At 37.3% G+C, this 24,876-nt stretch overlaps 1 protein-coding gene and 1 non-coding gene across 2 annotated transcripts in view; both read right to left on the bottom strand.

The window, feature by feature from the left end:
* The window catches only part of LOC127577163 (AP-1 complex subunit gamma-1-like), a 71,405-nt gene that overhangs the window by 28,805 nt on the left and 17,724 nt on the right, over positions 1–24,876 (bottom strand). Inside the window, 10 exon segments of the mRNA XM_052028106.1 lie at positions 2,126–2,230; positions 2,357–2,484; positions 4,480–4,569; positions 7,420–7,542; positions 10,147–10,201; positions 13,576–13,716; positions 14,290–14,403; positions 16,903–16,957; positions 21,840–21,951; positions 22,651–22,731. Of these exon segments, the coding sequence (XP_051884066.1) occupies positions 2,126–2,230; positions 2,357–2,484; positions 4,480–4,569; positions 7,420–7,542; positions 10,147–10,201; positions 13,576–13,716; positions 14,290–14,403; positions 16,903–16,957; positions 21,840–21,951; positions 22,651–22,731 (1,004 nt within the window).
* On the bottom strand, positions 21,413–21,499 carry LOC127577546 (small nucleolar RNA SNORD71). Its single transcript, XR_007957395.1, has one exon. It is a non-coding gene; the product is annotated as a small nucleolar RNA SNORD71 (small nucleolar RNA).

Here is a 24,876-nt window from a genome sequence, read left to right as displayed (position 1 = left end):
ATTAGAATCACATATGCATGGTTTATATCAACCAATGCAGCTGTGGTGTGTCCTAGAATGCCGGAAGAATTAATGGAGGAAAATTGCAGTGGCTCTGGCCATTATTTTTGAACCATTTATAGATTCAAGTAGTGCCTAAGAACGAGAAAATTGCAGTTATTAGACCTTTAGTCACACTCCTGTCATCTACCAACACTAAGGGTAGTTTCAGTGGCCAATTAAAATACCAGATTTGGCATGTGGGAGGAACCTGGAGCACCTGTGGAAACCCATGTAGTCACAGGAAGAGAGTGCAATCTCCAAACAGCACCCAAGAATTAAACAAAGGTCTCTGGAGAACCATAGAATACTACAGCACAGAAAACAGGCCATTCGGCCCTTCTAGTCTGTGCCAAAACTTTATTCCACTAGTCCCATTGACCTGCACCCAGTCCATAACCCTCCAGACCTCTCCCATCCATGTATTTATCCAATTTATTCTTAAAACTTAAGAGTGAGCCCGCATTTACAACATCAGATGGCAGCTCATTCCACATTCCTACCACTCTGAGTGAAGAAGTTCCCCCTAATGTTCCCCCCTAAAGCCATGTCCTCTTGTACTTATCTCTCCTAATCTAGGTGGAAAGAGCCTACTCGCATTTACTCTGTTTATACCCCTCATAATTTTGTAAACCTCTATCAAATCTCCCCTCATTCTCTACGCCCCAAGGAATAAAATCCTAACCTGTTCAATCTTCCCCTGTAACTCAACTCCTGAAGACCCGGCAACATACCAGTAATCTTCTCTGCACTCTTTCAATCTTACTGATATCCTTCCTATAGTTAGGTGACCAGAACTGCACACAATACTCCAAATTTGGCCTCACCAATGTCTCATACAACCTCACCATAACATCCCAACTCCTATACTCAATACTTAGATTTATGAATGCCAGGATGCCAAAAGCATTCTTTACAACCCTGTCTACCTGTGACGCCACTTTCAAGGAATTATGTATCAGAGCTCCCAGATCCCTTTGTTCCTCCGCACTCCTCAGTGCCCTACCATTTACTGTGTATGTCGTACCTTGATTTGTCCTTCCAAAATGCTACACCTCGCACTTGTCTGCATTAAATTCCATCTGCCATTTTCTGGCCCATGTTTCCAGTTGGTCCAGATCCCTCTGCAAGCTTTGAAAGCCTTCCTCGCTGTCCACAACACCTCCAAACTTGCTGATTTAATTTACCACATTATCATCCAGATCATTGATATAGACAACAAACAACAATGGATCCAGCACAGATCCCTGAGACATACCACTAGACACAGGTCTCCAGTCTGAGAAACAATCATCCACTACCACTCTGTCTTCTCCCACACAGCCAATTTCAAATCCAGTTTACAACCTCTCCATGGATACCTAATGTCTGAACCTTCTGAACTAACCTCTCATATGGCACCTTGTCAAAGGCCTCACTAAAGTCCATGTAGACAACATCCACAGCCTTTCCTTCATCTACTTTTTTGGTAACCTAGACATGAGACAGCAATGCTTACCACTACACCTACCCTTTTACATACTGTTATCCTTGAACCGAGAAGGTAGTAAGGATATATGATGGAGATATGCAAAATAAGTTTTTACAAAAACAGACTGAAATTGTCCTCCTTGGCAGTGGTCTCAAGAACTAGAGGACACAAAATGAAGATAATTACAAAAGAGCCAAAACTAATATGAGGATTTTTTTTTGAAAAACATAGCAAGTGGTTAAAGTCAAGAATGCATAGCCAAGAGTAGGAGTAGTGGAAGCAGAATGAAGGGGAGTTGGATAACCATCTGAAAGGAAAGAAGTTACAGGATTAGGGAACTAGCTGGATTGCTTTTATAGTTTTGCATTTTTAATTATTTGAAACTGAACTAGTTACCCAAGCTGATTTAGACATTAAGTGTATGCAGTTTAATAAAATATTATTAAATCAACAACATACCACAGACAACTAGGATTGCTGCCATAAATTCTGTAATTTTAACAAGCAATAATCTGCCTGAGTAAGAAATTTACTGAGCTACTGAAAATTGGATGCCATGTTCAAACTATATCAACTGAGCATTCCAACGTCCAATTACTTATAGTTTACACATACCTCATGTGATCAAATTTTTTGAAAAGTGCATTATATTCAACAGCCCTTTGCTGAAGTTCCACATCTATGCTGCTTCCATAGATAGATATGATCTTCTTGATTCGACTGAAAAATATGATTTGTTATATTAGACCCATAAATAACAGGCTTGGAAACTAAACTGGGTCACTAAATACTTAAAAATACTAATTTTCCTCACCTTTATTACCTTTAGCAGAAACAGTTACTTACTTCACATTTACAGTAAATCTTGTGCTTAGTTTCATAATTGCAGTGAGAGCATAGCCCCTTGTTACAGAGGTTGACATGTTAGACTGTAGTACGTTTTCTAATACATCCATAACTTCATCTTCTGTCACCTGTTGGGGCAAAAAAAAAGACAATGATCAGATATTCATTTTCAACAAACTCTACACAAGTTCAAATAGTGTATTAAGCTGTCCTCTGTTCTGTCTTCCAATCAAAATGAACCTAATTAATGAAACTATGCTAAATCTAAGTTGAAGGACAAAGGTAACAGAGGAGTTGAAGTCCAACTTGGATTAAGGGTGATTACAAAACTGAACTGATTTTGCAAATTCAGAGCCCACTGAATGAAAAGACGCGTAGAGGGTGGGACAAAGCAAAAAAAAAAGGGAAGCTTACGCCAGCTCCTATCACATAGCAGAAAGCTAGGAAGATATAGAAAACATAGGAGAATTAATGGGAAATTAGCAAAGAAAGAGTATAAAAAATTGTCAAGTGAAATTAAGTTCAAAAATGGTTTATGAATAAAAAGAAAGATTATAAAAATGTACCCCATGTTGGAAGGTGGAAGAAGTGGTAATGTTCTCAATGAATACTTAACAATTCCAGGGATGATGCCAACGTTGTGGAACAACAATATTGTTTAACACTTGTGAAATTTTGGATACGACAAACACAGAAAATGAGGAAGAATTAAGGGGTCCATCATCTTAAATTAATCAATCCCCCAGCTTGGATGAAATATAGCCCAAGCTGGTAAGGCAAGGAAGGGAGGAAATAGAGACCGACTCCAATTTTTCAATTCTTTCCAGCTGAAGGTTACACCAGGTTATTAATGTTACACAATTGTTTATAAGAGGAGGAATAATAGACAAGTTTAACTTGGGTAATAAACAAATGACTGGAATCCATTTTAAAAAGACAGAACTATTGTTTACAGAAAGACAGATCAATCAGGAATCTCTATTTGTTAAAGATAGCATCTGACTAAATCAATCACTTTTGATCAGGTAACAAGGAGGGCACTGACAGCATTGCATTTTGTTTAGTGGATTTTTGGCATGGCTTTTTTTAAATTCCCACATGGCAGGCTAGTCACCAAAGTGAAAGCCCATGGAATCCAAGAGATTGACAAACTGGATCCAAAACTGGCTCACCGGCACGAGGCAAAAGCTAATGATGGGTGTATTTGTGGCTAAATGGCTTTTATCAGTGGGGGTCAATAGTCAGTCCTTTGCTTTTACAAATATACATTAATAATTTAGACCGAAACAGAGACATGACAGAAAAAAAACTGCAGAAATTACAAAAATCACTGCCTCCTTCAGACTGCAGTAATGTTGGACAAAAATAGTAACTGGAATTTGCTCCAGAAAAGTGTGAAGTGATGCATTTGGGAAACTGCAATAAATTAAGGGAATTAATGGGAGGATAGTGAGTGGACTGGAGGCAAAGGGACCTTTAGTGTATATCTACAAAACACTAGTCAGGTCATTCACCATCTCAAAAGGATCGTAGAGGCACAAACATACATCCCATTTAAAAAAATATTTGGATGTGCACTTGAAATGCCATGACCTGAAGGGCTACGAGCCCCAGTGTCGGAAGGTGGTAGTAGATGGAGTAGCTCTTTTGACCTTCACAATGTGCCAAACTGCCCATGTCATAAATGTTCTGTGATTCAAATATATACAGGGTCTATGAAAAAGTTCAGAACATTAAAATTTAGTTTACACAATCTGCAAGTTAAATCACCATCTACCAACAAGAGAAAATCTAATCACCTACACTTGACTTTCAAAGTTCATTTGGTTTCCGCTGCAAGTATTCAGATAAACTGCATGAAATCACAAAAACGACTAAACAGTAACAATATTTCTACAACCAAATAGTACAACGCTCCATGTAGTACATTTGGAAACATATTCCAGCAATTCACTTTGTTGTACTTCTAATTTGTAATTTTGCTTCAATTTTTAATTAAGCCATGCAGCTGCTATGCAACAGTGCAGTTTTTTTTAAATTAAAGAATGTTCATGTTCTACTTCTAAGCGCAATGACTCATATGGAATTTATTTGAATAGCCCGCTTTCAAAAAGCAATATTACCTGAATAGGCTCCTCTTCTTCACATTGGCCAGAAACTAAAAGGTCACCATACTCTCCCATGCACCAAGCACCCACTTGTACAAGAGGTTGCTGTTGAAAAATAATCAGTTAATAAGCCTTGAATATACTTACAAATTGAAACTAAAACCATTTCTAGTCACAATTTGTTGATTTATTAAATGTCAAATGAAGATCAACCACACCTCAGCACCTTTTCAGAGGCACTAAACTATGGATCAAAACTAAAGAGCACATATTAGGATAGGATAAACACCTTTTTATTTATCCACATAAAAACATAAAATGAATATTGTCCAACAACTAGTCCCAATAGCAGGATCCATCCAAATGTTCATGACTAGGTGAACAGGAGTATATGATGAAAGCAACCTCATCCAGAGTTACATCAGAATTGTTGTGAATAGTTTAAGGCAGTATGGGCAAATAAGACTTTTGTTAAATCTTATTTCCATCTGGTCGCTTTCTCACCATGTTGATCAATCAGTTTAATATTTTGAAATTTTGCAGGATTAAATTCTAACTCAACCATGCTTTCACACATTGCTTAATTTGAATTTCTGGATAATTAGTATTTTTTTAAGGGGGAGCTGCAATGGCTTTCATACAAGAAACAAGGGGTCTTAAAAATGTCGGTATGGACTGAAGTTAACATTTCTTAGATTTATGAACTGATAGATTGCTTTTCTAGTCAGGAAGTCCAAAACAACTCTATTAAAAAAAGATGTATATAAATGTTAATCAGCAAAGAGCAGATTTTTTTGCAAAAAGTCTGATCAAAATGACAAAATAAATGAATATACTGCAAAGAGCATTCAAACAGGATGTATTCCAAAACAAAAACCTGAGGGGTTATCCACACAATAATAAATCGGCATAGGTTTAGATAGGAGGAGGGAAAAATGAGAAAGAATTCTCAAGTGTCACCTTGTTTATTGAATATTTTAAAACAAGTCACAAGATTCAATCACACTGCAGACATTCAAGCTCAATATGAATGATGCAATAATCCAACTGTATGATTTTTAAACGGCAGGACAACTTCCAATGGTTTAAATAACACAGCCATGAAACACCCGAGCAAAACAAATTCACTAATCATTTATTATATTTGAATCTTTGTGCAAAAATTAGCTGCCAAGTTTACTTCGATAACACTGCAACATTTCAAATTTAAAGCTTATTGGAATAAACTGAATGATAGAATTCAAGTCTCTTCACTAGTCACAGTCTCCTTCACTTGACAAATTAAGCAGACTGAAGTTTCTACTTGACAACAGCTATTAAACCAGGGAGAAAAATATTCCATTTTTTTATTGTAATCTTTAAAGATACATACAGTATATAGACAATTTAGTTTTTCAGAAAGCTTTGTCATGTCTCCATTTGTAAACATGGAATCAACTATAAACAAAATGTGATCTACATGAGAAACCAATTGGAAAGTAGGAAGCAGAATACTTGCAGGGGATCATTAAGTGGTTATGAAGTGAAAACATAAGATTTTCATGTACACAAATAACCAGCTGGCCAAGGCCAACTGTATTGAGGTGAAATATCCTGATGATAGAAATAAAGACAGCAATGTAACAGGGGAATGCAGCAAATGCCAACAGAAAAGATTTAAAATAGATACATCAAGGAAGTGAACTTATGAAAAAAATGTCTCAACCAAAAGACTAAAATAGCTCAGAAATTCAGCAGCTTAACTTCAGTAATATAGCTTCTAATATCCATGTGGTGCATCCAGTAATTTAATTCAAACCATGACAGGAAATGCAAATCTACAAAATTGATATTAAGGCTTTACAAGCCAGTTATCCTAACAGTGTACTATTGTACAGTTTTATTATAATCAGTCCATGCACAAAAATCTGAATGGTTATCTGCACAATAACCACCAGCATTTAGATAGGAGGAGGGGGAAATGAGAAAGAATTCTCAAGTGTCAGGAGAGTACAAAAAAGACAAAATGAACAATGATAAGCTATGATGAACAATTAGAAAGGATTAAATTTAGTCTGGAAAGTCAGTAGTGATGACACTGAAATACATTAATACAAGTGTATTAAATTGTAGCAAAAGCTTGGTCAACTAACACTTAAGATGGAATGTTTGGACTGAACCCTGGGGCACAACAGTGAGGCCAACATCAGGTTAACCATCATATGTGATACATAAACACTTGAAGTCTGGCACATCCCAGATAAGAGATGTTAGTGTATATTTTAAAAATTGAAATCCCAGGATCTAAATGGAAATTAGTTTAAAATCAATTTGATAAAATTACTCAAATGTTGACAAGGTAGCAGAGATACAGTTAAAGCAGATCGATACATTTTTGTATACTGGGAGAAATCAAGGGTTGTGTGTTTAGAACAGGAAGGTAATCCAATATGAAAGATCAAGCTGAAAGGCAGACTGTGGATGAGGGACAGAAGAGCCCATGCCTGCTTCTGTTTTTTTTAAATGTGTATTTGTTTAAAATATAATTAGGTGCTACAAAGGGAGAATTCAGTTGTTCAAGAAGTTTAGATGGGCTGAAAGAATTTTTTTCCTCATTTTTATTTATATCAATGTACATTTCCCCACTTTAAATTACACGTGTAACCTACTGGCCCAAAGCTATCCAAATTTCATTCTGTTGCATGATAGAATTTAAAATTCTAAGACAAAGCAGCTGAAGGATTACAGTGCCCAAATGTCAAGCAGCAACTCTCTGACAATGTTTGCTTATCAATGATCAGAATGGGGTAAAGTATTAACTCAGTGACAAAATAACTACAACTGGATTTTAAAAATAAAACTGTCTTCTCTTGTAAAATTAAAACACGAAGGTTCGCTTCAATCAATAATGCAATTTAGGTTTTGGCACCTGTGCTTTCAATCATGAACAAGTTCAAATATAACACCTCAATGTACCTGAGAGATATCTTCCAGGACAGCTTTGTAAAGTTTCTGTACTGTATAGGCATGCATTTCAACACTGTTGGTTATCAACTGGATCAAGTTAGGCACCGCATCATCTCGTACATAACTTCCAGCCTAAAATTTAAAAAAAACAAAGCATTTTACAATCCTGCTGGCACTTCCAGTGAAAAACTTTTTTTGACGCAAGCTGTACTTCAGCTTAAACCTTTTGAGATAAACCAACATAATACAGGAAATGTAAATTACAGACATTGAAGCAACATTCTATCCTGAATGAAACAATGCTTGTGAGTATACTTACCTTAAGAATCATGGTCGCTCAATGACTCCATTTTAAAACTTTCATCCACACACTGAACTCAAGATATTTTTGACTACTTCCAGCATGAGAACACACGTTCTTCCAGCATTAGTATTGTTTGCCCAGCTCTCGACCACCAGCCTTCAGCTATTTAAATTCTAACTTTGGGAATTCTTTCCTTACACTTCTCTATTTTGTTCTTTAATACCCTCTTCCCATACTCATTACTCATATTAACTTACGACATAGAAAGAGTTAAGGACCAGAACTTCCAGTTGCCCATCACATGAATTCTCCATCCTATTCTGACTTCTATCTTTGGCCTCTTGTAAACAAACCCCTAATTGCAAGCTCAAGGAACAGACCCTCGCCTTCCCATCTAAGCATGTTGAAGCCCTTGGCACTCAATCCTGTTTGCATCAGAACTAGCCAGTTATCCACCTTAACTCAGTTTGCTCTCTACAGTCACTCTTTAACAAAGCAACTTTTTAACATTTGAAATCTTCTATCTTTTGTGACCTGAAAAATCTGACCTCAGTCTGATTTGCATGATCTGCGGTGGCATTGCAGCACAGTAGGTGGTGATGTTGCTGCGTGATACCAAATCTGGCACACCATCATAGTCTTTAGTGTGCCATGTAGATGATCATTAGGGAAGTATAGCTCTGTGCAACCACAGGGTTTAAAACATTCACAACCAAAAACATGAGCTCACTTTAAAAGGTTTTTCTTCCAGATACAGCTGAACTCTTCACCCATAATGCTCCAGACAATTGCTCTTTGAAAACACTCATCTTTTCACAAGCCATAAGCTGATAGTTGAACATGAATCACAGACTTGCCCCCTCTCCCCTACACCTCCTGCTGAAGCGGGGAGATGGCATCAACTAACCAAACAATACTTCATTTTTTCTTAATCAGGATGTTGCAACCAAGGAATTCCCCCTTTTCCAAATTTCTTAACATCTTTTCTTACAGAATAGTCGATCATTCAGCCTATCAAGTTATGCCATCTGAGCTTTTCCCAACAGTCCCACATAGGTAATTTCTCAACTCCCAATTTTCCTACCACCTACATACACTAAGAGATTTTTAATAGTCAGTTAATCTACAGCATGTCTTTGGAATACAGGAGAAAACCAGATCATCCAGAGGAAACCCACATGATCATGGGGAGAATGTGTAAACTCCACACAGACAGCACCCTAGATCAGGATTAAACCCAGATTGCAGGAGCAATGCAGCAGCATCACTACCGACTGTGCCACCATAGAACATGCAAACTTCACACAGACAGGACCTGAGATCAGGACCATACCCAGGTCATTGGAACTATAACCCATTACATCACTTTCCAGAACGCAAATAGTTCACAAATTTAAATCTTGTAGTATATTGTTATGCATCACTTTAAATATGTTACAAAAAATCTTTTATTTTACCCTTACTTGGTTTGCTGACATCATCAGTTTACATAAAAAACTTGACGGATTATGAACTTCCTATCACTATCTTCAAATGCTGAAGATTGATTTTCCCCAACTTCAGTAGTTTCAGCATTTATGCTGTAGCAATAAAAATTGCAAGCATCTTGGACCAACTAAGCATTATGATTTGAGAATGACAACCGTGACCCTTGCAAACAAATGTGGCAGAATAGCCAGGTTACAATGACACCCACGTTACAGCCATTCAGGTAATGGAAATTCAACCTTACAGAATTCACAGATCAAAATTCGAGATGTGGAATAAAAATCACTCGTATGGAATAATAAAAATCACTCGTATGGAATTTTAATATTATAAATAATTTCTCTTATAACTGGTGTTTTTGACGCACGTGCAGATGGTGCAGCTTCTTGTCACCGAGAGTCACAATATAGACTGTTTTATGGGAATGAGCACCCCTTCCCCTGTAACACAGGGGTTGCCTTCAGTTCATTGCCTAACACCATGAGAGTCTCAGAAAAGGACACCTACACTGAATAAAACATAACCTGCTCTTGGTCAAATTAGCTGTTTAGGAACCTTCACACAAATGAAACTTTACACAAAGTATGGAGACAGATTATGGCTACAAGGATGGCCCGAGAAAAACAAACTGCTACAGAACGTGTTTATTGAAGCTCATTGCTCTTGCCTAAATGTCAGCATCTGAATCTCAAGAGTGTTACAATGGTTACAGTGGATCTTGTTCAAACAATACATAACTATAGTCAATGCAAGACACTCTTCCCCATCTTTTCTTTCAGATATTTACCAAGTTGAAAAGATGCAATGTTATTAAATTTGCCCTAATTTTTCTCAGATGGAGCTGAGAGCCCAGAATCCAGAGACCAACCCAAGAAACCATCAAGTCGAATACATATAGACAGTAACAAAATAAATACTGCTGTTTAAGCCAAGATCACACTTACCGTTGTTAAGACCTTCATTATTGTGTCTATGTGCCATCTCTTAGATGGTGCATACCTAATTAAGAAAAGTGATATGAATTTTTCTTGCCAATAGAATTATTTGAATTGCTAACGAATATTCCAAATATGCTTGCCTATTTAAAATAAAGACAAATGACCTCAGCTATAATGGGCAGTCACTATGTTCAAAAAGCAACAGCTTTGAGACCAGCAGAAACAAGAGAGCAAAAAATAATAAACCCAATGGAAGAACTCAGTGTGTGTCAAGCAGCACTGAGGAGAAAAAGGGAATTGGCAATATTTTGGGTCAAGACCCTACATCAGGACTGGTGGGGAAGGGAAGAGGAAAGGTAGTCAGTATATATGCAGGGGAGGAGTGGGACAGGAGCTGGTGGTGTAGCGAAAAGTTCAAGATGGTTGAAGGGCAGCTTCATCATAGTTGGAGCTACATGGGCACCTTGCAGATGGCGGAAAAGCTTAGGTTGCATCATGTGCTGATGAATGCAAATGGAATCAAACATTCTGTGATCATCGACACATATCCCACTTCTGACATGATGGAAGGAAGATTACTGAAGCAGGTGAAGATGTCTGGAACGTCAACAATGTTCTAAGGAACTCCTACAATCAGGCTTTGACCTCCAACAATCAGCCATGTTTTTGTGCAAGGTATGACTCCAACTATTGAAATGTTTTCCCTTACATGCCCATTGACTTCAGTTTTACCAAGGCTCCTTGATGCCAAATTCAGTCAACTGCTGCCCTGATGTGAAAGGCAGTTGCTGTCACCTTACCTTCCGAATTCGGTTTTTGGTCCATGTTTGAACCAAGGCGATGATGAGGTCCGGAGAAATACAAGTGGGCATCAGTCAGCAGGTCACTGGCCAGTAAGTGCTGCTTGATGGCACTGTTGATGACAGCTTCCAATGCTTTAGTGAAGCTTGGGAGTAAGACCTAAGCAATTGTCCATATGATTGGATAGATATCAGTACTGGAACAGCTCAGCTAGAGACATGGCTAGTTCTGAGGTGCAAGTCATCAATAGTGCGACTGCAGTTGTCTGTTCCCATAGCCTTTGCTGCAATCCAGTGCTCTGTCATTTCTTGACACCACGCAATGCAAATTAAGTTACCTGAAGACCAGCATCTGTGATGATGGCGATCTCAGTAGGAAGCCAAGACGGATCATTTATTTGGCACTTCTGGTTGAACATGGTTATGACTGCTTCAACCTTACCTTTAGCACTCACTGGGCCTACCATCCTTGAGCATAGGGATGGTCTTGGAACAGTGTCCTATTATCTTCCACTATTTACAAACAGAGCTTTCATCTAATTCATTGGTTATGAGATTTTTCAGCTCTTATTGTATGCTACGTTGTCATTTAGCATGCATGTAGTCTGCACTCCATCATCCTTGGGAATGCCTTTTACTGTTCCCTGCAAGCTTTTCTGTACTCATTAAACCACTGTTGATCCCCTGGCTTGATAACAAAGTTGAAGAGAGATATGCCAAATCATGAGGTCACTGACTGTGGTGTATATTTCTGCTGATGAACCAAATCATTGCCTAGTTGTGAGCTGCCAGATCTGGGCCATTTGGTGTAACTGCAGTGCCACCCAATAAAATGAAGACTGTTCTCCATGTGAAGGCAGAATTGTCTCCAGCAAGGATGATGCATTGGTCACTTTTACCAATGTGATTGTGCGCTGTTCATCTTCCACAGACAGATTTAACAAGGACGAGGTCAAGCAGATTTACTTTGTGTTGGTCCACTCAATACCCACTGCAGACCCAGTGTGGCAGTCCTTCAGGACCCAGCCAGCCGAGTTACTGGAGGTGTTCTTTGTGATGGTGGAGAATTTAACATTGTCCTTAAAGCATTCTTTGCCCTTGCTACATTCACTGCTTCATGTTCAATACAGAGGAGCACTGTTTCAACAAATGAGGAAGGGAATTAACTAGAATCAGGTGATTTCCTTGGCCAACTTCAGATCCCATTGTCTCCTGACATTAGGTCAGTGTCAAGGACACCAAGGGCTACTCCCTTCTGCCTATATGCCTGCCCCTTTGGTGGGACAGGATGTACCCAGGGTTTGAGATGGAGGAGTGTGGTGCATTACCTGAGGCACAATTAGCTGCTGCTTGACTCATCTATGGGAAAGCACTCCCAGTTGAGATGCAAGTCCTCAAGTGTTTACGAGGAGGACTCTGCAAGGTCAACTGGAGGGTTGGAGCAAATTTGAATTCCAACTCAGTGCCCAGGTTGTTTCCAGGTGATCCATCCAGTTTATTCTGTTGAATGTAGCAGTAACAGTACAACTGAGTACTTGGCCAGGCCAGTTGAAAAGGCATTTAAGACCCAACTACCTTGGTGAGGTCTGAAATGACAAGAAGACTAGACTGGATAGGATGTCAAATTCCTTCCCCACAGGACATTTGCGAGCCAGATGAGTTCACACGACAATCCAATGTAATTTTTTTGTTGCGTGGTCATCATTACCAAGACTGGTTGTTGCTTTTTTCCTTCCATCAAATTCCAGAAATAGTAACTGAACTTAAATTCCACAGCTGCCAGGATGAGATGCAAACTGAGATCTCTGGATTGTGATCAAGGCCCCTAGATTAGTAGCCTGGTAACTTAACCTTTGTGCCATCAGAACATTACAAATGGGCAAGAATCACAAGTGGTTAACCAGATCCATGAAGATCCAGTCGATTGTTCCCCATTCTGGGCAGCATATTTTAGGAACAACATGAAGGTCTTGAAGCTCCAGAAGAGAATTACTAAAATGGTTCCAGGTTTGAGGGTTTAGTTATACAGAGTAGCACGGGTTATTCTCCTTTCAGCAGAGAAGGTCAAGAGATTATGTATGGTTTGGACACAGTGAACAATGAGAAACTGTATCCAATGGCTGAACCATTGATAACAGGAATGTAGAGATATAGAATGAATGGCAAAAGAACCAGATGGAATATGAAGAAACATTTATCATGATAAGTGGCTAGGATCTGGAATTCATTGACTTACAAGATAGTGGATACTGATTAAGTAAACAGCCTTCAAAAGATTATTGGATAATTACTTTGAGAAGGAAATGGGAAAAAGCCAGCAAATGAGACTAACCAGATTGCACTTGAGAGGCGTCACTAAATCAATGCTCAAATGGCCTTGGAGTCATAGCTTTACATGATTTTTAAATAAAAATTGCTTGAATATTTTAAGAGTACACAAGATATCTTACAAAGTCTACAATCCTAGGCAGTCCATGAATTGAGGAAAATTTAAAATCACCTATTAACCTTATACTTCTTATAATGCCATACAAGTGCACAATTTTGCTGCTTCGAATAAACTTATGTCTAATATTATACTAAATCAGTAACAACTAGCAATGCATTTGTACAGCATCAGAATTTCAAGCCTTACTTCTCTGCTGCAAGAAAGATGCCAGATGCGCAATCTGCTTTGAATTCAGGATCACATAAATCCAGGAAATAGAGCAATTCCTTCATCATTCCTCTAATGTTATTTCCATTTACAAGAGCAAAGCTCAGCTCCATTGCACGCCTAATTAAGCAAATAAAGAAACAAGTTTTATACTCTGCTTTAATAAACAGAAAGAACATTTTTCTAACACTGGAATTATTGAAATTATAACCTGGTAAATTAGCCCCATTCACAAACTACATCTTTAGAAAACAGGAATCTAATACAGTTACTGCTATAAAGCAAAATAAACAACTCAAATTTTAGGTTGAACAAGAAACCAGTAATGGTGAAACACTAACTCTTTTTACAATTATTCTCACTGTACAGATTGCAAGTCAGCAATGTTAAACTAGCATACAATCTTCTTCTCAGTAAACCATTATATTTCAAAAAGTGGAACTGTGCAGTTAATTCTGCAATATTTTCAACATTAGTCTACTAAATACCCAAAGTATAGCTCACTTACAAGGAACCAAGTACAGAATATCATGAGATAACCAAGTTCATCACCCATAAAGGGTTACTGGACCCACAAATTTCTGCTTATGATAGCAAAGTCACTTAATGAAATTAATAAATATTGTAGTTATTATGAAGTATGTAGAAGATTAAAGTATACAATCTGCAAACATCCAATAAAGTTATCTTTACCTTTTAATTGATACATCCAAGTCCTTCAAACAATCCACTATTGTACTTCTGTGTCTTTGGACTGCATTATGATCTGTTTGGACAGTTTTGAGCAGCGATGTTAGTGCCACATACCTTATGATGGTGGAAAAGAAAAATTGTAGAAGTTTAAAATCTCTAGTAATAACCATAGACATTTCAAAAGAGATCAATGATCTGAACAAACACAAAATTCAAAATGAACATGTAACAGTTGCAGAAAAAATATAATTAGGGCTGTTGAGTGAATAAAAATCGCAAGGATTAAGCACACAATTAACACATTTTGTAACAATCAAACATCTAATTGCAGTAATAACTAATTGAATATCAAGTTTTATGAATGCTCCAAAGAAAAATATTTTTTCAATTAATTATGAATGGTGCAATAGAATATGGTTTGTCCTAACCTCCAATAATACCATTTAAAATTATAATGTTCAAAATCCACCAAGCACATCCAATATTTGCAAGGTTCACTAGTCCCATAACTTTCAAATATTTGTATATTCCTCCAGTTCCTATCATGCTTCCACGTTTTCTTTCTTCCCACCATCTGGTACAACAAAGAGGGGGAGGCAAATGGAGTTCTGTGAACATTTCTCTGTACAAACTGCATTTAAACAAAGTCTTAACTTTGTTGAACATCCCAAGGTGTTGCATAGGTGTATTATTAAGCAGTGTCTCATTCAGAATCATACAAAATTTGGAGAGGTTATCAAACTATCAAAGAGGTATGGTTTAAGTAACAATTCAAAGGTTAAGGAAAAGAAACAGATTTAAAGAGGATTTCCAATGATTACTGTTTAGGCAATTGAAAGCATGCTCACCATTTGGCCAGAATTGATGTTTAGTTCTAGGAAGATAGTGAGCCTAACAAACATTAGTGATGGAGAAGGAAGCAGCAAAGGGTGGGGGTGGGATTTTAGAACAAAATAAGCAGACTTTGCAGAACAAATTGTAATATAGATGGTAATTATGGGTAAATTAAACACTGCAAATAATAAGGGCAGGAGAGTTTTGGACCAATCACTCTGTGGTGTTACAACTTGCTTAAGTTTATCCAGAGTGAAAAGATGGGAGGCTAATCACAAGGGCATTGGAATATTCAAGTCAGAAGGGAACAAAGATGCAGATGAGGCTTACAGGAGCAGATGAGCTGGGGCAGGTGGTATTTGAGGTACAAGTGGCCAGTGTTGATGATGGAAGATATATGGGATTGGAAGCTCACCTCTGGAACTAATAGGATGCTAACATAACAAGGAGCCTTTTGGTTTCAGATCATGACCAGGGCGAGGGATGCAACAGGTGGTCTGGAACCGATAATGACTTCAGTCCTCCCAATATATTGGTGCATGTAATTTCTGTCATTCAGTTTTGATGTCAAACTAGTATGATGACAAATCAGGAGAGGATGGGCCATGCAAGGTGGAAATGAAGAATTTTGAAGTGTGTGTATAGTTGAAGCCCTTTCAAACCTTCAGGAACATGCAATAGCATTTTAAAACAAATTATGTACTTTGGAGAACCCCACTTATGTATACAATTTGAATGCACATTTAATGTACACTTTATAAAGCTTTGGTTGCATTTTAGTCAAATTAAACTGTTAACTGTAAATTATTTTTAATTTACTTAAAGCAAAAAAAGTTACATTTAGTTTGCTGAAAGAGTTTAATTGATCTTAACTATATCACAATTAACTTCATAACAATGAACAACTCTACCTTTAAGTATAAAACATGCAAAAAGTATTTACCATAAGGCCCTACAGAACCAAGCACTCAAGTTTTTTCTTTGAGCAGTCATAACACTAATGCAGTGATTCCTAAGCATGACCCTACTTCCAAAGTGGAAATCTTGCACAATCATAAAATGATGCAATCAATATGTCATCAATATTCCTTTGAATAACTGTCCATTGTCTTAATTTTTAAAAAGATTAAAAACAGAGAGTATAATGTCTAAAATAATTAATAATTTTGCTTTAACTGTGGATTGAAAATACTGTGAAGAAATCCCATTAAGCTTTTAAACATTGAAATATACCGTGGTATCAGGATGCACATACTTTATAATACAAAATTATAAATGAAGGTGGACTGCTAGTACTTCACTATTACTTTTGTATTCTAAACTCAAGTTGAAAAAAGCAAGATAATCCCAAGGAAAATAACTCTTCATATATTATAATAACCTGAATGAATGCAAAATTTGTGCAAAGCATCCTGATCACAAGGCAACTGATCTGGAGATTCTCACCCACGCATCCACATCGTTTTATTGTTGTATGAGTAAGTGGTCACAGAGCATATGGAAATTATTGGCAAGCACAATGAGGGGTCCAACATTTAAGGCAGTGGCAGTTTGAATACAGCCTGCAGATCTTGACACCTTCAGCTAATGTTGTGACCCCATAAATTGATAAGATTAGCTGTAGAGTAAGTGATTCAATTCTGTCCCTACCTGTTTCCCTCCTAAGACAACCCATCTTGTATAAAAACCAAATGAAAGGTTTGTTTCCCTCTTTTCTTAATACATTCTGCTTTTGTCAATATATTAAGTTTTAATAAAACTGCTTGTTTACAAACATACCTAATATTTTTGTCATTGTTTAGCAAGAATCGCCCAAGATATTGATGGCTAAAACCTGTAATGAATCAAATAGTATGACATTTATATTGGGTTAATTATGTGTAATCAATTTAAAACAATTTTAAATTATACACAAAGTCAAACTGAATACATTATTGGAGGTTTCCATAGTTTTATGTCATTTACATTTTTTTTGCCACAGTGCCAACTCCAAATGTCCATTCTTCACCTTCTTTGACAGATGGATTATCTCTACACAAGTGCATTATATTAATTTATTTTACTATTAAATATTTACAAGTTTGCAACGAGAAAGCACAGCACACATTTTGATTGAACAATGCAATAATCCGAGGACTCCTCATATAATGTGTTTCTTTCCAATCAAGTGAATAGGCCATACTCCCTTGAGCTTGCTCCACTAAACAGGAACATGACCAAACCTGTGCTAAGTACACTTTACTGCATAAACACCATATCTTCCAATTCCCTTGATATTCAAGGAGTTAACAACCCATTGCCCAAGACCATGCCTTGCATCGCAAAACTTTCTGACTAGGTGAAAATGCCCTGTGCTATCTCTGCTGTTAATCATCCTCAATCTTGTATGCCTACATGAAATTTACTTCAGAACCTTAGTGAGAATAGGTTGTCCTTATTCACATTCCTGGAGCAATTTTCCTGTCCAGGATTCAGTCTGGTGACTCTACACAATAATGGTTCTAACAGCATAAATAGGATGAAGCCATGTAGTTTTTCTGCCAGTTAGTAAGATCTGATTTTTGGCTCAATTCTATTTTACTACCTGATCTATAATAGTTGATTCTCTTATAGTCCCAAAATATCTCAGCTTCGATTTTACTTAAATAAACATCCATATCCTTCGGGGCAGAGGATTCGAAAACTTCACAACCTCCAAGAAATTTCTCATCTCAGTCTTGTGGCTGAACCTTTACCCACAAATAGTGTGTTCCAGCTTCCTTCCACGGCAAAGATACACAGGGAATCTACCATGTAAAGTCACCTTAGAATCTGTTCAATGTGATGACCTTCCATTCTTCCAAATTCCAGAGAATAAAGCCCTTATCAGTTCAATCTTCCTTCCTACAGGTTTACTTACAGCATCCCACAAACCAGCATACCAAAATACTTTTTAACTAATTTCTCATTGTTCAAAAATACCTCTGATCTCCCTACTAAAGAGGATAATCTTTTATTTCCCCATTATACTCCCGCCATCTTCTTGCCCACCTATCCATAATTCTTTAGCAGTTTCCTCCCGAGCTCACAACCCTCCAAAAGGAAATTTCTTCTCATCTCAGTTATCTGGCTGACTCCTTACCCTTAAAATCCATCTCAGTTGAAAAGATAGTATTCAAAATCCAATTAAGTCAGATTCTTATAGCATAAAAACAAGCTCTTTAGCCCAACATGTTTATGTGTACCCATCTATCACTATTACGTCCACAGTCTTCTATGTCTTAGCAATTCAAGTGCTCATCTAGGTATTTCTTAAATGTTGAGCGTCTCTGCCTCCATCATAGGCAGTGTGCTTCAGAGTCCAACCACTTGAGTAAAAATAAAATTCCTTAGATCCCCACTAAACCTCCTGTTACCTTAAACCTATGCCTTCTGGTTTTAGACAATGGTACTACTGGGAAAATTTTCTTGGTGACCTACCCTGTTTATGTTCTCTCATAACTCAGTATTGAATCAGTCCTGCCTCAGCTTCCTCCCCAAAGGAAACCCAGCCTATCCAGTCTCACCTCACAGCTGAATGTTTCATTTCAATACACCATCCTGGTAATTCTCCTCCGCACCATCTCCAGTACACTCATGAGCTTCCTAGAGCAAGACAACTAGAAATGAACACAGTACTCCAGCTATTTTAACAAGTGTTTTATTAAGTTGTTCCATGATCTCCATGCACTTATATTTTGTGCTTTGGTTAATAAAGGCAAATGCACTTTCTGCCTTCACCACCACATTGTTTACCTAGGAGTTTTACAGCAAAGTCCTGCTGCTCCTCAATTCTCTAGGGATCTATAATTCATTAGCCTTGTTAATCCTTCCATCATGCATTATTAGGAATAAACTTCACCTGCTATTGCTCTGCCAATCTTACCAAATATACAATATCATCCTGTAAACCAAGATTACCCTTGTCATTATATACAGCACAAATTTTCATGTATCTGTGAACATTCACACCTCCACTCACTTGCAATGTATATAATGTAAGGGCCCAAGCACCATTCCCTGTGGTACACCACTAGTCACTGACTCCAATGTAAAAACAACTATCATCCTCCTGTTACCAAGCCAATTTTGGATTCCATGGGCTCAAACTTCTTGGACCAGTTCCCCACGTGGCAGCTTGTCAAATTAATCCTGTCCCTCAGGATATTTCCAATTACTTCCCTACTACTGATGTTAGGCTCACCAGCCTGTAATTAACTAGCCTATTCCTACCATCTTTCTTGGGGAAAAAAAAGGTATTACACTCGCCATCCTCCAATCATCCAGCATCTCACGTGTGGTCTGTTAGTGCTCCAAAAATTTCCTCTCTTACCTGCCACAGTAGTTTGGGATAAATCTCATCAAGCCATGGTGATTTATCCACCTTTAAGCCAGCCAAGATTAATACCTCCTCCTTTTAATGGTAATTTAGATTAATATAAATTGTGAAAAGCTAAGGGCCCAGTACTATCCTGGTGGTACTCAATTAATGGCAGACTGCTAACCAGAAAAATATCTACAATTTTTTTTCTGCTCTTTAACCAATCTTCTCTCCATACTAAAAAGTTACTCCCAACCCAGTGGACCCTTATTTTGAGAAACCACTACGTTTGCTACACCCCATCAAAAGCAATTGAAAATTCAGATATACAACATCCAATGGCAGCTCCTCTTTACCTTGCCCAGTTATAGCCTCAAAGATCTATTAGACGTTATTTTCACTTCATAAAATTATGTTGATTCTGCCCAATCCTGCTCTGCATATTTGATGAATTCTAGCAGTTTCCTGACAGCAGATAATTTTACTATTTTTTTCTTTCCTCCCTTCTTGAATAGCACTTTCATTTGTTACCTTTCACTTGGTGGACTGTTGCAGAATCTAAAGAATGTTGAAAGATCTTTATGAAAGCATTCCATCATTTCAGCACTAAACTTTTTGACACCTGGGATTCTGGCTATTGTAGGGTTTTCCTATTTTAGTCCATTTAATCTCTCTGAAATTTCCTTGAGTGACATTAATTGCCAAATTCCTCACTGGTTCTCCCTCATTGACCACCACCTTATTCCTTCACTTATGGAACAATGACATACTGAGATGATTAGTGTTTATTATTCCTTCATTTACAGAACAATGACATACTGAGATGATTAGTGTTTATTATTCCTCACAGCCTCCTGAATTGAGTGGTTTGCTGAACCATTCTACATCATTGGTGAATCTGATGTTCCACAGATCAGACTAGATAGGGATAGCAGACTTCCTTCCCAAAAAACCAAATATTTTACCACAATCCAGTTGTTTTATGTTAAATGCTCTGATACTAACTTTTCAAATTCAAGATTTACTGAATCACTTGAACTTAAATTCCTTAATCAAGTATCCAGGCCGCTGGTTAACAGTCAGCTACCTCCCATGATATCCAGAATCCAGGAAATCCTGCAATTTCCATATTCTGTCCTTTGAAATGCATCTAGGCTCTGGAAAGAGCAGTACATCTGAAAGATTGCATCTAGCAAAAACAATTAACATTTATTGGTACTCTGAATTGCCTGTGCTCTTAAGATACTGAGGCACACAATATAAATTGGGAATGCTGTATGAAAACATGCTAATAGAATCAGAACGCGAATTAGTACAAGATTACTTCTGACCCCACGAGGTGCAAGTTCAAATTCAAAAGCTGTAATACTTCACCTATTATACAGATAACAATGGACCAGTTAATTGGTTCAACAGTGTTAAATTCTATTCCGTTTTGAAATACCATTGTGATATATTGCAAATGCTAGCTGCACGATACCTGGAACTAAATATCACCTGCTGCAGCAAAAGAAACAAGTTGTCTTGAATACAGTGAATTTCATACATCCACATGTCCAGTAAAACTGATAACATTTGAATAACCATTGCACTGCCAAATTATGTTTGCTGTGGATGCTGTAAATTGAGAGAGAGTGATGCAAAATATAGTTCCTTCACTACCACTTTCAAAAGGAGGACAAGTCTGTCCAAACTAACATAACAGCTACAATAAAATGATCAAAGGCCACCACAGCCAAAATCACATTGTAATTATTTTGATGGGGTTAATTGTGCTTTTTATTAACCAGACAATTTGTATGCTATATATAGTACGATTTCCATGAATTATTTTAAAGAACGAAAGCCTGAACAGTTTTAGAACCTGTTCCACTCATCTAAAGAAAAATGGCAAACGTACACAATTTCAGCTTTTCATGATAGTCATCCAAACATTCCTTTTTCTGGTTAGATATTGTCTCAGAAAGTTGATGATCAGCATGGTTACAGAAAACTCTGCCAGTGGATCACTCAATGGTTTCATCATCTGACAACACCAGAAAGAGGAACGGCTCCAACTTAAGTCAAATAACCTCCATACGGAAACTGGACTAGTCATTTTTCCTTTTTCAATCAAAATCATATCAAACAGTACATAAACTGGTGCACATCTCATTTTTACTGGCTTGAGGTTCATATAGATTTTCTTAAGATATTTGATGATCCAACACAAAAACACAGAGCAGCATTATTCTTTTCTTTAGCAAATATCCCAAATATCCTTTTGCACATTTCAAGTGCTTTCTCCAGGCAGTTTAGTGGTATTTTCCTTATTCCCAAGACAAATTTTGAACTACACATTTGACCTTGTAATTAAGATGGCTCAAAAAGATAACACTTATGCTACATACCCTCAGTCCACTCTCTGACTTGATGTCCATAATAGTCAAAACGGTTTCATATAAAATTGCATTACCCACATTTTTGCTGGTTTCTGTGTTTGTTGCAACCTAGGAAATGAAAATACACAATAAGAAAATCTCAGTCTTCCTCAAACTATCTTGAAAAAGATAGTCCAGCATTCCGTTCAGCACAAGAGTATTTCTTTAAAATCTGGATTGATCCCATCTTCAAGTTTGTGTTGGATCCATTTTAAAGTAATGGATGACAGTCTCTTGAACGTAACCTTTCGCAGAATTACATCCAGTTCTTTTAACATTAGGTATGCAGTGCAGATCTGCAATACAGGCGAAATTTGATTCATAACACAAGATGGTGAGTTAAAAAACTATTAGTCTTAGAGCAGGAAACCCAAGCTGGCAATACACCCCAAGTCCTGAAATAGTTAAGGCGCATGAATTGTTAAAAGAAAATGGTTTAAATCATTTCATGTGTGCGTGGAAATACAGGTAGATTCTAACAGCAAATGATGTAGACAGTAGAAAAATGAAATTGACACTGATTACGTGCCACAGAAAAAGCCTCAAGCAGTAGCTAGTCAGGATTTTCCCATTTTCCTACCTTAAAAATTTACATTATACAAAGAATGGAATTGGTCAGGATTAAATTGCATTTTTATCTGTAGACTTAAAAGCATGTAGAAATGTAGTCAAGCAGACACCAGTCACAACTACACATTCTGAAAACAGATTATTTCCAGTTCTTACATAAACTCTGGATGATTAGTAATTTTGATGGGTTGTGTTCACCTGTGCAAGGATGTCATTCATAGCTTCACTTGAGTCATCATCATTTCTTCCTAACATTCGTAATAACCGCAATATTCGAACCTAGAATTAGACAAAAAAGTATTTAGAATGTAAAAAAAAAGTGATTTTTTAAAAAATATTTAAAAGGTGACATTAACTGAACTTTGTTCTCAACACCAGTGCAAGTGTAAAAGGTTTTACAACAGTAGAACAAAGTTTCTTTTGTGGCACTCAGCACCATGCTTTATTTTGCTGTCAACTCCACTGAAGTACCTTCAGCTCAGTTTATTAATGCACTTTGCAATTCCACAAATCAGTATCCTCAAGGATTCGGGATTGATTCCATTCCAGAATTTTACAACAGTTATAATTTATCACTTTTACATCAGTTTCAGAATTATTTACTTATATCCATCCCCTTGTCACTTATTCAAAGCCTTTAGAATTTTTAAACATAAAAAATTACAGGTTTTAGATAATCAGATGAAGTAGCTTCTGTGGGCAGAGAAACAGTTGACCTTTCAGCTCAATGACCTCTCATCATGAAAGTCATTGGCCTGAAATTTTAATCTATTTCTCACTCTCCAGAAGCTGCCCGACTTCCAGCATTTTGTTTCTTTCAGATTTCCAGCTTTTGCAATATTTTTCTTTTGCCTATGTGATTCCTTCAACACCCCCCCCCCCCCCAATTATTTATCTACTTCTGCTTACAAATCAAATTCAACCTTGGTCACTGTTGCATATCATAACCCAGCAAGCCACATGCAAAACAATATATCTTTGATCTTTCTGCCACCAGTTGCTGACTCAGATGAGAAAAGATAACCCCAAAGCCTACATAAATCTAAATGTCTCCATATTTTCTCAGGTTAAGTGAAAGGAACTCCAGTTCTTCTTATCTTATTACAACTTTCTCATGTGTTCTATTTGTACATAATATCTTGAAGAAATTCTTTGTTTCTGTTCCATAAGTTAACTTACCTCAATTAGGAGACTCAAAGCTGGGAATAATACTTATTCATTTCCAAAATCTTTCACATTTACCAAGTAATTCCCCTACCCACGTAGCTGTAGAAAGCACAGAATTGAGAATGGCAACAATGCTTGTACATTTTTCAGAAACCCCTCTTATTACCCTACTGGCAAATTTCACCTTTCTCTAATGACTATAATTTGTTCTCCAAATATTGCACTGCAAGTATATTTGAACTAAATACCCATTTTCCAATTCAGAGACCACAAAGTCTTGCATCCGTCCTTTTTCATTCCTAATGACATTGGTCACTACTTCTTGCTTACTAGCCAGCCATTTGTAAGATCACGTTTAAGCACATCAAATTGTCATTCTTGATAAGTATCCAGAACCAAGTATCATGCCCTTTAGTTATTCCTCCATTTTAAACCAAATTCTTCTCTTAAAGCAAATTAATTTAGCCCATCAAAAACCATGCACACAAAACAAGGCTGACAGTTCAGTACAATAATGAGTCCTTTATTTTTAAGTAGATACTAATGGAACTAAATTTCAAATACAGGAAGTCCCCGACTTACAAACATCCGTACTTACGAACAGACCTTCATGGTCCCCGGCCAAGGCCATGTGCGGCCGTGATCCCCGGGCCAAGTGCACATGCGCGGACACTGTTCTGAGTTACACACAAAATCGGGTTACGAACAGTCTCAAAACGGAACCCGTTCGTAACCCAGGGACTTCCTGTAGTATAACCCACAACTCGTATCATGATAAAGAGATGCAGATGCTGAAAATCTGAAACAGAAAATGCTGGAAAAGCTCAAGTCAGACAGCATTAGTGGGAAGAGAAACAAACTTAACATTTCAAGTTCTAAATACTTTGTCAGAACTGGGTACGGATCTAGGTCCTGAAGCATTAACAGCTTCACTTTCGACTTGTGCTACCTGACCTGCTGAGTGTTTCTAGAATTTGTTTTTATGTGACTATCATTTAGCTCATTGAGCACAAGGCACCAAGGATCAATATCTTTAAGGGGTAACATTCATTCACGCGCCGCATTGTTAACTATAAAAGATGGAGCATTGCACAGGAAAAACTGAGAGTTAATTAAAGCTTCTACTGTATTCAGCAAGGGATGTAAGCCTTTAGGGGCCGATCCATGAGCCATAAATAATGACATTCAATTTCCATGGTTAAAATAGATATTTTTTCCAAGATGAAATGGCTTTAAGAATTCACCAATGACATCCTG

Source organism: Pristis pectinata, chromosome 13 (assembly GCF_009764475.1).
Source record: "Pristis pectinata isolate sPriPec2 chromosome 13, sPriPec2.1.pri, whole genome shotgun sequence".
Lineage (NCBI taxonomy): Eukaryota > Metazoa > Chordata > Chondrichthyes > Rhinopristiformes > Pristidae > Pristis > Pristis pectinata.
Note: the sequence above shows the minus strand (reverse complement) of the source record. Positions and strands in the feature narration are given on the sequence as shown.